Source organism: Corythoichthys intestinalis, chromosome 2 (assembly GCF_030265065.1).
Source record: "Corythoichthys intestinalis isolate RoL2023-P3 chromosome 2, ASM3026506v1, whole genome shotgun sequence".
Lineage (NCBI taxonomy): Eukaryota > Metazoa > Chordata > Actinopteri > Syngnathiformes > Syngnathidae > Corythoichthys > Corythoichthys intestinalis.
In genome coordinates, this window is record NC_080396.1 from 27,854,109 (window position 1) to 27,867,751 (window position 13,643).

The 13,643-nt window shown below is 40.3% G+C and overlaps 1 protein-coding gene across 2 annotated transcripts; it reads left to right on the forward strand.

The window, feature by feature from the left end:
• The first annotated feature begins 5,433 nt into the window (after positions 1-5,433).
• LOC130930827 (tubulin alpha chain-like) lies at positions 5,434-12,904 on the forward strand. Of its 2 annotated transcripts, XM_057859013.1 has the most exons (4): positions 5,434-5,592; positions 7,331-7,553; positions 11,437-11,585; positions 11,740-12,904. In XM_057859013.1, exons 1-4 carry the CDS (start codon positions 5,590-5,592, stop codon positions 12,712-12,714), a joined length of 1,350 nt encoding a protein of 449 aa, XP_057714996.1. In that variant the 5' UTR covers positions 5,434-5,589; the 3' UTR covers positions 12,715-12,904. The 2 variants fall into 2 exon arrangements, with proteins under 2 accessions (XP_057714996.1, XP_057714987.1); XM_057859004.1 differs by lacking the exon at positions 5,434-5,592 and having other exon boundaries at positions 7,325-7,553.
• Positions 12,905-13,643: the final 739 nt, after the last annotated feature.

Here is a 13,643-nt window from a genome sequence, read left to right on the forward strand (position 1 = left end):
GAACAAATTACTGATCAGGTGCATAGATGGTTGAGCGGGTTGAACCTTCATCTGTTGACCAGCTAACACGCGCGTGATTTGTCAAAAATGCATCCACCCTACTTCTTGTTCGTACAGTATGTTCTTTGAAGGCAGACATAATTATAATATTATCCGTATACAATTTCAAAACAAAACAAAGAATGGCTCTTCAACACTTGCAGCTCATATTAGATGACTTCAAAGTGCAATATTAGTTTAACAAATTTAAAGAGTGGATTTCAGTTGAAGGGATTAATGGTTTAAAATGAAGTGGCCACTTCAGAGAACAAAATAATAATTGGGAGGGTTCCAATTTCATTGGATTATCCTTCAATGAGTCTCTCATATTGTGACCCAGTAGGGGTCCAAACACTTGAATCAATGGATCGGATTATAGAATACACTGAGTGTCCCGAGGGACAGAAAAGCTTTTCAAATCACTCACTTACACCTCAAGCTAATAAACCGACAGGTGATAATTATTGCAGTGCGGGAGATTTTATTTTTCACATTTTAGTACAGGATGAGAAAGAAATACTTGAAAAGGGAAGAGTAATCTCTAGTTTTGAAAGAAGAGGACGAACAAACACATTTCTTATCACAAAACCATCTTTACCTTCAGAAAGACACTCAGGGGAACGTTTGAAGAGGGAACCGGAGGATAAAGTCTGGACTGGGTACAATAGTTTGTTTGAGGATTATGAAGATGCTTCCATTCACAGTGGGAGGAATGGCAGAAGCTCTGGCAGACCTTCCAAAGGTCACCAGGCAAATTCTCCATCCCTGCAAGGATTGATGGACAAGGCACTGAAGTCTTTATCTACTTAATAGCCAGTATTTATAATTCAAAACATTTCTTGGTCTGCCAAGAAAATACCTTGAGAGGCTGAGGAATTCGAGGTACTTCCTGCCAATGGGAGCGTGAGAAACAAAATGACGATGGCGCTATCTGCTGGTAATAAAGGATATTACAAGGGTCCAGAATTGGAGGGCAATTTAACTTAAAAATTCTTGAAAAGTGACCCTGCACTTTTCAAATTATCTGCTCCATAATAATCAATAATAGTTGATAAAATCTCAAAGCCTTCTTTTCTATGCGTATTGATAATATTTGGCACAATTTACAGTGTATCACAAAAGTGAGTACACCCCTTGCATTTCTGCAGCTGTTTAAGTATATCTTTTCGTGGGACAACACTGACAAAATGAAACTTTGACACAATGAAAAGTAGTCCGTGTGCAGCCTATATAATAGAGTTAAATTCCCCTCAAGATAACTCAAAATATAGCCATTAACCCTTAAAGACCTGCAACATGAAGCAATTATCATAGAATCCCAACATTTAAAAAATAAGGTCTTAATCAAAGTTTTTTTCAAATTTGTAAAAAGAAATGTCAAAATGAATATGTGTATTAAGCGCTCTAATATCTATAACCTTAGTGAAATCCTGTTGTTGTTGTTTTTTTTTTTCCTCATGGAACCTGCAGATGCGTGTGTTGACTTGCATCCATCATTTATTTATTTATTTTTTCCCAAAAAGAAATGTCAAAATTTGGAATTACTCTCAAAATCATGAAATTTTAGGTGTATCAAATGTGATACAATTGGCAATAAAGGGTTAATATCTAAACCCCTGGTAACAAAAGTGAGTACACCCCTTAGTAAATACGTACATCCCTAAATGTTCAAATTGGGTACTGCTTGTCATTTTCCCTTTCAAAATGTCATATGACTCGTTACAGGAGCGCTGTTAGCATTGCTGAAGAGATTGAAAAGGTGGGGGATATGCCCGTTAGTGCTCAGACCATACGCCGCACTCTACATCAAATTGTTGTGCATGGCTGTCACCCCAGGAGGAAGCCTCTTCTGAAGATGATACACAAGAACGCCTGCCCGTCTGATCAGAACCTAGGACATGGTTCCAGTAATCCATGTGTTCTGTTGACACGTCTTCAGCAAACTGTTTGCAGGCTTTCTTGTGTACCGTCTTCAGAAGAGGCTTCCTCCTGGGGTGACAGCTAGAGATGCACGATAATATCGGTCACCGATAATTATCGGCCGATAATGGCAAATATGACGTCACACAGATAATCCAGATAAAATGAAATTCAACCGATAATGCAATCCGATAATTATATACTTGATTTAGCCTCCAAATGTGCGCAATCAACAGTTTTGTCCAATTCTGCTAGTTTTAAGGAGGTGTTTTTGCAGAGTAGTAATGTGATATATGTTAGGAATGGCTTACTTTTAAAGGCATTTTTGTGCAACTTGGGTGTTTACTCTCTAAGTAATTGTTGCCAAAAGCTTACCATTACACAATGTCATTGCCATTGTTTAGATGTTGGAATTTACTACTTGTTCACATGTGAAAAAATAGCACTAAATTACATTTTTGCACATTAACATTTGATCTTTGTATACTTTGACATTTTACATACATATTTGAATAGAATTATCGGCTTGACATCATCGGTTATCGGGTGGAAGGGGCAGGAAATTATCGGTTAGCGATATCGGTTGAAAAATGTATTATCGTGCATCACTAGTGACAGCCCTGCACACTAATTTGATGTAGAGTGTGGCGTATGGTCTGAGCACAAATAGGCTGACCCCCCCACCTCTTCAATCTCTGCAGCAATGCTGACAGCACTCCTGTAACGCGACACGTGACATTTTGGAGGGAAAATGACAAGCAGTACTCAATTTGGACATTTAGGGATGTACTGTACGTATTTACTAAGGGGTGTACTCACTTTTGTTGCCGGGGTTTGGATATTAATGGCTATATTTTGAGTTATTTAGAGGGGAAAATAAATTAACTCTATTATATATGCTGCACACAGACTACTCTCATTGTGTCAAAGTGTCATTTTGTCAGTGTTGTCCCAAGATATATGCTTAAATAACTGCAGAAATGCGAGGGGGTGTACTCACTTTTGTAATACACTGTATATCATACGAATAACTGGATTGAATGAGGTAGCGTGAGACATTCAATCAAGGCTAACTATTGTTTTTTTTTTTTTTTTTTAATGTGTATATTTTAAAAATAGAAGCTATTACGTACTCTACATTTTTTAATCCATATTTTTGGATAACTGTCAGATGATGTCAAATGCAGCCTATCATGTGATGCATGAATGTTGTGCTTTGCACATTCCATGAATAATAGTTCACACTTGAAATATTATGTTTAGTAGAAAATGTTTCCACAGTTACAAGAGACAGCAATGAAAGAAAAAAAAATATTTGGGATTTAATTGGGTCATTGGGCAAGAGGGGACAGAAGAAATGGCATTTTATATACAGTGGGGCAAATAAGTATTTAGTCAACCACTAATTGTGCAAGTTTTCCCACTTGAAAATATTAGAGAGCCCTGTAATTGTCAACATGGTTAAACCTCAACCATGAGAGGCAGAATGTGAAAAAAAAACAACAGAAAATCCCATTGTTTGATTTTTAAATAATTTATTTGCAAATCATGGAGGAAAACAAATATTTGGTCAATACCAAAAGTTCATCTCGATACTTTGTCATGTACCCTTTGTTGGCAATAACGGAGGTCAAACGTTTTCTGTAACTCTTCACAAGCTTTTCACACACTGTTGCTGGTATTTTGGCCCATTCCTCCATGCAGATATCCTCTAGAGCAGTGATGTTTTGGGGCTGTCGTTGGGCAACACGGACTTTCAACTCCCTCCGCAGATTTTCTATGGAGTTGAGACCTGGAGACCGGCTAGGCCCCTCCAGGACCTTGAAATGCTTCTTACGAAGCCACTGCTTTGTTGCCCTGGCTATGTGTTTGGGATCATTGTCACGCTGAAAGATCCAGCCACGTCTCATCTTCAATGCCCTTGCTGATAGAAGGAGATTTTTACTCAAAATCTCTCGATACATGGCCCCATTCATTCTTTCCTTTACACAGATCAGTCGTCCTGGTCCCTTTGTAGAATAATAGCCCCAAAGAATGATGTTTGCACCCCCATGCTTCACAGTGGGTATGGTGTTCTTCCGATGCAATTCAGTATTCTTTTTCCTCCAAACAAGAGAACCTATGTTTCTACCAAAAAGTTCTATTTTGGTTTCATCAGACCATAACACATTCTCCCAGTCCTCTTCTGGATCATCCAAATGCTCTCTAGCGAACCGCAGACGGGCCTGGACGTGTACTTTCTTCAGCAGGGGGACACGTCTGGCAGTGCAGGATTTGAGTCCCTGGAGGCGCATTGTGTTACTGATAGTAGCCTTTGTTTCTGTGGTCCCAGCTCTCTGTAGGTCATTCACTAGGTCCCCCAGTGTGGTTCTGGGTTATTTGTTCCCTGTTCTTGTTATCATTTTGACGCCACGGGGTTAGGAGGGAGTTGAAAGTCCGTGTTGTCCAACCACAGCCCAGAAACATCACTGCTGTAGAGGAGATCTGCATGGAGGAATGAGCCAAAATACCAGCAACAGTGTGTGAAAAGCTTGTGAAGAGTTAGAGAAAATGTTTGGCCTCCATTAAATGCCAACATAGGGTACATAACAAAGTATTGAGATGAACTTTTGGTATAGACCAAATACTTATTTTCCACCATGATTTGCAAATAAATTCTTTAAAAATCAAACAATGTGATTTTCTCCTTTTTGTTCCCACATTCTGTCTCTCATGGTTGAGGTTTACCCATGATGACAATTACAGGCCTCGCTAATATTTTCAAGTGGGAGAACTTGCACAATTAGTGGTTAACTACATACTTATTTACCCCACTGTAGTTCAAAACTATTTTGAAGCATTTTTTTCTGGTAAAAAAAAACAAACATTTTTTTTAGATAGGTCGCAGAACAATGAAATTTACTCAGAAACAGCATGCTTTAGTATTTTGTATAACGAATGTTTAAAATTTGAAGGGTGACACATGAAATGTCCTCCAATTCCAGAATGAGCCACAAACAAATTGAGATCATTAAAAACACATAAAAAATAGTACAGGTACTCAAATAGCATTTTTTAATTTCTTAAGAGTTATCAGTTTGGCGTATGACTGCGCATTTCAGGAAATTTGAATGTGTTCGGTTAATGAGTTAAATGACATAGAATATCTCACTGGCATGTTTACATCTTCTAGATTTTCATCAATGTGCACTATCCCTATTAAACAAATAAATAAATGAATACAAATAAATTACAATTTACCATATGTTAAAATATATAATGCTTGATAATAATAACCCTTTTAAAAATGTCCGCCAATTCACACATATATTATTATAAAATATAAGCATCACAAATGTCAAATAGTTCCAAGTTTATGTATCTGTGAGCCAAATCATTTGCAAATAAGGCCCCCTTGCTTTTGGTCTGAAAAGGAAATCCAGGAAGCGTTCTCTCATAGTGGAAGCCAAACTGGGTGGAAATTCAACTTCTGGCTCCACCTCTGCCTCCACCTCTTTTGTCAGTTATAAAAGTATATGCGTTTGACAGGCTGATGGGACTTTACTCACAGAGATCTCATTATAGGTGCACTGTGAGGACCATCTGGTTTTGAATTTTCTTGAAAAAAAAAAGGACACTGTAAACATCACAATGGTGAGTTTGTGAATTTTTGCTATTGTCAATGTTTGGTGTTTTGAGACTGTACTTTTCCAAGTATATTTTCTGGCAATAAAGTGCCACATCAGCTCACTCTGAGAATACAAATAAGTGCTTGAAGTAGAAAAGAACAGGAGGCAAAGCAGAGGAAAGGCGCCTCCAGGCATGTGACTGTGGCTTTACTGAAGGTTAACACTTTCCATATGGGGCCTCGAAGCCTGATAGAAGAGTGTATGTGCTTGTCTTTCTGCCTAGGAATGCTGATGTGGCTTCTATAGGCCTACAGGTTGTCTAATATTTTAAGCTTGGTCAATATCTTCAAAAACAAATAGGACCAAATTTCAAGTTTATGTGGTCAAATGGTGACTTTGGATTGATATAGCAAACACAAAAGAGTCTAAAAAAAATTGTTGTTCACTATCAGTTGAGCACGGAACTAACCTCAGCTTCAGGCGGAATCAGGGTGTGTCGTAACATTTACAACTTGTTGAGAAAGAGCGATGATTGGTGCAACTTTGAGCGGCTGACACTTCCTGCTGGGTCATTCAGGACACAACACGTAGGGAAATGGTGTGTGGCGTGACGAGATGACGAGCAGAACTGTGTTGGCATCTCTCCTCCATATTGTGACTACAGCTTCAAATGCATATTTTTGCCCCAGCCGTGATGAGATACAAGACGAAAATAAACACTTTCAAGCTTTGTGTTGTCAGTAAATTGACTGACTCTATCTCAGGGGTTTTTGCTGTGTGATTTGATTGGATTTTAAAACAGAGTAATAGTTGCCGTAGGTGCACAAATTTATGTTTCATATCCACATTTTAAAGTTGTTATACATGTTATATTAACAATCTATTACATTGTTCTACAGTTGCTTTTAACATGACATTTTTTCAGTTACTCGTACATTAGTGCTGTGTGTATGTTGTGTATGATAATGGTATCCATATGGGGGGCAGCTGCAGAATGAATCCCTCAAAATAGCTGAGCTGGCTGCTGTCTCCATACTTAGCAAGCCCCTAATGGTAAGGCTAGGGAGGGTCAAAGGTCATGGCTAGGAAAGGCAAAACAAAACACCTCAAGTGATTCTGTACTGTAATGATTGGATGCACACCAGGCAGCTTGTGACGCAGTTGTAGCATGAGTGGAAAAACACAATGAGATTCATTGCGGACGTGTTTGAGGCTTGACTATTGCTGAGAGTTAGAGAGAGCGGGTAGGAGCGAGAGAGAGGAATTTCCCAACAACACAAACATACCCGGGAGTCACGTCCCCTCCCCCCTCTATAGAGAATGAAGTCGCAAGGTGAAAAATTCACAATGTTGATAGAGAGGTGCTTACAGTGCACTTGAAAATACCACCGCTCAGGAATTTTAAAGAGAAGAACTCAGAGAAAAGTCTTGTTTGATCTCATTCAAAATTCTGAGTTGCAGCAGTTGATTGCTTTAGGCCTAACTGCTCCCCAACGATGAGACTTGACTTGTTATCACAGCATGCCTGAACCTCCCACTTCCTGCTTTGCGCTAGCTTTTAAAAGAACTTGAAAATTCTTGAGCAGGGTGTGAAATCGTGGGCCCACATTGCCATATGTGCTAATCACCACCGCTCGCTTATATTTAGGTCAGGTTCCAACGACTTCCGCTTGCCAGGATACCCACAGAAATGGTCTACCTGACTTGGAACAAAATAAGATGTTTGCCTGTTTTAAGTGTTCTCTTTCCTTCATCCCATGCAGCGTGAGTGTATCTCCATCCATGTGGGTCAGGCTGGTGTCCAGATGGGCAACACCTGCTGGGAGCTGTACTGTCTGGAGCACGGCATCCAGCCAGACGGCCACATGCCTGAATCCAGGCCTGCAGGAGGCTCTGATGATTCCTTTACCACTTTTTTTAGTGAGACTGGTACCGGCAAGTATGTGCCTCGGGCTATCTTTGTCGACCTGGAGCCCACCGTCATAGGTGAGTTGTACAATCAGTGAAGTACCTGACAGGGAAAGCCTACAGGAAGTTGAGATACACGGTACTGACCGAACCTGTTAGTTGACGTTGTTGGAGTCAATATATAATACACTATATAATACACAGCACTTATGGTTCATAGTGGGCAAATTTTGCATATGGCGGAAAACACAGACAAGACTGAAAAAGCAGTTTCTGCTCTTGCAACCCTCTATAAAATAAACTGCAGTATTTTAAGCCAAAAAAACTGTTGTGTTTGATAGAACAATATGTCTATATGCTGCTGTAGCAGATTCATGGTGCATTAAGCCCCTGAACTATTTTTAATTTGTTCCTTTTACCTTGGAAACCCCTGTTTACAGACGTCGCACAACCGCTTTTGTTTCAATCCATTCATAAAAAGAAGGTAAGTAATTATTTTTATCATTCAAATTTTCTGTCATTTTTAGCTTAGAATCATTAATCGATGTCCAATATTTCGTTTAAACAAAAAAAACAAAAACAAAAAACGCATATTTTAAACTTTTAAACAAATTAGGTCACAATGAAAAAAATGGTGTCTGTAAAAAAGTCACGGTTATCTACCTCATAACTATCGCTTAATTGTTTTTTTTTTTTTTTTTACTGTCACATTTTCCCCGATATGTTAGATGATAAATAATCGATCAAAACAAAGAAAAAAAGAAAAAAAAACGTTTAAAAGGGTAAATATATAAAAAAGAACATCTCGGCCACTCCTTGATGTCTGCGATTTCTGCATCGCGACCCTTGTAATATTACCATGTTTCACCCATGAAATCCCCCCCAAAAATGCGGCTCTGGCCATTCACAACTGTGTCTTGACACTCGGTGATACATGCTACATGGAGTTTTTTAATCGAAACAAGGTAAGTACACGATAATATCTTGTTAAAATCATGGCGCCTTTAATTCTGTTCTCGCGTGCTCTCACCTCCAGTTAGGGTTTTACAATTTTTTTTTTTTTTTTTCTTCTTCCAAAATGCCCTCCTGTTCAAAAATGTTCTTCCCACAGAAAATTGAGATTTTAAGCTTTCCAATGATGTATCACAAATGCATATGGGACAATTTTGAAATTTGGCCAAATAGGGGGTCTCAGAGCAGAACTTAAAGTCACCAGAGTGTTTTCTGCCATATATATTATTCATTCATTTTCAGTTCCAAGTATCCTCACGAGAGTTAATGGGGTGCTGGAGCCTATCCCAACTAACTATAGGCAGTAGGCAGCGTGCACCCTGAATTGGTTGCCATCCAATCGCAGGGCACAATGACTCAAATAACCATTCATGCACACACCCCTACCTACGCATAGTTTGGAGTGTTCAATCAGCCGACAATGCATGCTTTTGGGATAGGGGAGGATACCAGAGTACCTAGAAAAAAAACACATGGGCAGATGTAGAACATGCAAACTTCACACAGGAAGGCCGAGATCCCAGATTCAACCGTTGATCTCAGAACTTTGGGGCGGACACCCTAACCACTGTGCTGCCCCATTCATTATTTTTGCTGCAATTTCACTACAACAAATTTACGTTACCTAGTAGTATATGTAAGTTTTTTTTGTTTTTTTTTCCGATTTTTTTTCAACTACTGTATTTTGTACAACTATAAGTTGCTCTTTCTACACCTCCATTTTTTTTTTTTTTTACAACTGTATGTTTTCATCTGTAAGTTGCTCTTGCTACAACCACAACAAATGTTACTACTGTATGTTTTTTTTTCTTCATTTGTACACATACAAGTTGGTCTTACGTCTACAAATTTTGTTTGTTTTTTTTTTTTTTTTAGTTAATTACTAAAAATAAAATAAAAAATAACTCAAAGAAGTATGAGTTACTTTTGCAACAAATACTAGTCCATGCAGTTCTGTGGCCTATACTACGAACCGAGTTCAACCTCCCCAGAAGTAATCCAGTTTACCATCGGGTAACCGGAGTTGACAAAACCTGGTTGTCTAGTTTGTGGTCAATCGGTACTACGACGCTGATTATGAGGTTGATTAGTCGAACCTGTGTCAACCCAGTCAGAGTTACTGCGCGTTCACATAAAAGGGGGCGGTGACCAGAGTCAAACACTACTTGTGACGATGGCACGGGCACCTTACTTCACGGAGGAGGAATGCGCGATGATCATGCGGAATTATGAGGAATTAAAATCCACCCTCACCGCGAAATCCAACACCGCTTCGGCGAATAGAGCGCAACGGGTCTGTTGACAGCGAATTTACAGATCGTGTGATTTGTGAATGCGTCAATATGCCAGTTTACTTATGTCCATGAAAAGAAATGAAGCCTGCTGTCAGGACAATAAAATAAAATTTGGTACATTAACAGTAAGAAATAATTGTCACGCATCACCACACGAAACAGGATGATTGTATGTTTAGTCCCCTTGACTGTACGAATACGTATGTTTTTTTTTTTAGTTTGGGCCTAAAAAATCCGAGTCCGATCAATAAACTTGATTTGCAGGCCCGAGCCCGAAAAAAAAAAATTATGTTATATTTGTGAGGACTCAGGAGAAGAAGGAAATGCGGGGATGCCATGCGTTGTTGCGTAAATAAAAGCCCGTCTTTTGTAGCGATTTTCACAGTTAAACAAGACTGTAAGATGCATATTCAATAAACATTTGTATCTTTTATATTTGTGCGTCTGTCCTATCAGTGGATTTGACATTTAATTTAATCTCCTCCAGTTGGCAGAAAAAAACGCAAGTTTTCTCAATGTTTAAATAGTCTACATATTTCTATGATTATTATAAATGCATCAATTTGAAGCGTTTCCATACCCCACTCCGAATCGCACGGCAGTGTTCTTACGCAGATATTCAGCATCACCGATGGAATACATATATTGTCCCTGGCGAAAGAGCGCACGGACAGGCACACACAAGCTGCGCGGTTGTGAGGGCCTGACTCGGCGGGTTACATTAGTGACGTCTGCCTAGATCAGTTGGCACAGGTAAAGAATTCCCTCAGCTGAAAATCTATATTTTTCATGGAGAACATCTTCCGGGTACGCCAGCGGATTCTGGCGGTCCCGAAATACCCGTGCCCTCCGGAGAGAGCCCCTCACAATCCGCGCCCCAATGTCGTATGGGTCGTCCAAGTACGCTGTCATTGTCAGGAGGACACGTCCGCGGAGGAGTGCTGTTTAAATAGAGCGTGGTTAATTGGAATCCTGATGTTAAGCAAGATCTAACTCTGACACGACCAGGTTTGGCGTGTGGCGTGTGTTGCCATGGCAACACTTCTCGGTTCCAACATATCCGCCTTTCGTAGTCTCGCATAGCCGCGAACTTACGTCGCACGTGATAAAGTTACTCTCGAAGTTACCCTGCTAAGCCAGAAAACCGGCTTCGTAGTATAGGCCACTGAGGTTTGAGGTTGAAATTGAACAGGAAGTTTTTGTGTTTTCCCTAAGCTTACGGACGGTTGGGTCCTCTCTCGGTACTCCTCTCACATTTTAAAATACATTTTAGAGTCATTGAAAGCTTGATATTCTCTTTTAGTGTGAATGTGAGTATGAAAGATTGTCTGGTGACGGTTGTCATTTTGATCATCATCTGCTGCTGCAGATGTTGTGTGATCAGCAGTCCCAGCAGCAGGTGCTTCCTTCTGAAATTCCATCAATTTGTAGTGTGCGCCTCACTTGAACAGGCAGGCCAATTATGTTCGGTGGTTTGGGCATTACATTACACAACAAATTCTTCAGATTTCATTTCATAGCAAAGTATAACGACAATGTGGAAATGTTAAAGGGTAAACAAATGCAATTATATGTCTCTGGACCAATAAAAACAATTGTTATTAAATTAAAAAGGGCTATTTATTGACATATTTTTTTCACAAACCATCTTGCAGATGAGGTGCGCACAGGCACATATCGTCAGCTCTTCCATCCCGAGCAGCTCATCTCTGGGAAGGAGGATGCTGCCAACAACTACGCTCGTGGTCACTACACAGTTGGGAAAGAGCACATTGATTCAGTATTGACCAGGATCCGTAAATTGGTGAGATGACTCAACGCATTTCCTAACAGTTACAACCATTAATTTCTATCAATTGACTGTGGATGTTATAAGATATTATATTTCCCGTACCCTTAATAGAGGCAGAAAATCATCAGTGAAAAATGTCAAGTAAAATTTCATCTTTTTCTTTCAGTCTGACCAGTGCACTGGCCTCCAAGGTTTCCTAGTGTTCCACTCCTTTGGAGGAGGAACTGGTTCTGGCTTTACCTCTCTTCTAATGGAACGTCTTTCAGTCGACTTTGGCAAGAAATCCAAGCTGGAGTTTGCCATTTATCCAGCCCCTCAGGTGTCGACTGCTGTGGTGGAGCCGTACAACTCCATTCTGACCACACACACCACCCTAGAACACTCGGACTGCGCCTTCATGGTGGACAACGAGGCCATCTACGACATCTGCCGTAGGAACCTAGACATCGATCGTCCGTCGTACACCAACCTAAATCGACTTATCAGTCAGATCGTCTCCTCCATCACCGCCTCGCTGCGCTTTGACGGAGCTCTGAATGTAGACCTGACTGAGTTCCAGACTAATCTGGTGCCCTACCCGCGCATCCACTTCCCCCTGGCGACCTACGCCCCCGTCATCTCGGCAGAGAAGGCGTACCACGAGCAACTGACAGTGGCGGAGATCACCAACTCCTGTTTCGAGCCATGCAATCAGATGGTGAAATGCGACCCTCGCCACGGCAAGTACATGGCGTGCTGTCTGCTATACCGAGGCGATGTCGTGCCTAAAGACGTGAATGTGGCTATTAGCAACATCAAAACCAAGCGCTCCATCCAGTTTGTAGACTGGTGTCCCACTGGCTTCAAGGTGGGCATCAACTACCAGCCCCCCACTGTGGTTCCTGGTGGAGACCTGGCCAAGGTCCAGAGGGCCGTGTGCATGCTGAGCAACACCACCGCCATAGCTGAGGCCTGGGCCCGACTAGACCACAAGTTTGACCTGATGTATGCCAAGAGGGCCTTTGTGCACTGGTACGTGGGAGAGGGGATGGAGGAAGGAGAATTTTCCGAAGCCAGAGAGGACATGGCTGCTCTAGAGAAGGATTACGAGGAAGTGGGTGTCGACTCATGGGAGGAAAATGAGGATGGAGAGGAGTATTAGATGAGGAAGAGGTAGACTGAGCAACTTCATTTCTGACCTGCATTATAAAGGCTGGTATCTTTTCAACTAATAAACAAGAGGAAGAAGTTTGTAAGGGCTCAATCGCATCATGTTTGCTTTTTCTGATCTTGACTCTCCTTTGAAGGGAAGCATGTTTGTATTTTCTTCAAATAAAACCGTTTAAATTTGATTTGGTTGCCGTTGTTGTCCATGCAAATGTATGTACCGTATTTGCCCGAATATAAGACGGCCCTGATTATAAGACGACCCCCTCTTTTTCAAGACTCAAGTTTGAAAAAAGACTTTTTGAACACCAAATAAATTTTTATACAGAAAATAATTACAGTACATCCGAAACAAATGATTATAACAATATATTTGAGAGAAAAAGCATGTTATTTTGCCTCATTCAAATCTTAATATCTGAACATTTAAATATGTAAACTAAAGTGCAATCACATTTGTAAATGAATGGCTTTTGGTTTTTGAAATGTAAATAAACCAATCTAGTGTGATAAAAGAAAAAAAATTGCAATAACTGCATTGACCATCAAAGTGAAGTCTAACTGTAACTGTAGTCTTAAAACAAATCTGAATAAGGAAAAACATTGCAATAAAATAATGCAAACTGGTTAAACTTTAGAGTAGCTGAGATCTGTCATGACGGAACATCGCTTCAATGATATCTGGCACCATCTAGCATCGTGAATGGGGAGAGTAGCTGAGATCTGTCACGACAGAACATCGCTTCAATGATATCTGGTGCCATCTAGCGTTGTGAATGGCTATAATGTCTATACCGCGAATATAAGACGACACCCTCTTTCTCAGTCTTATTCCAATGCAAAAAACCCCATCTTATATTCAGGCCAATACGGTAATTTTTGCGTCATTATGGATAGGTACAGTATATAGTTAGGAAAAATAAG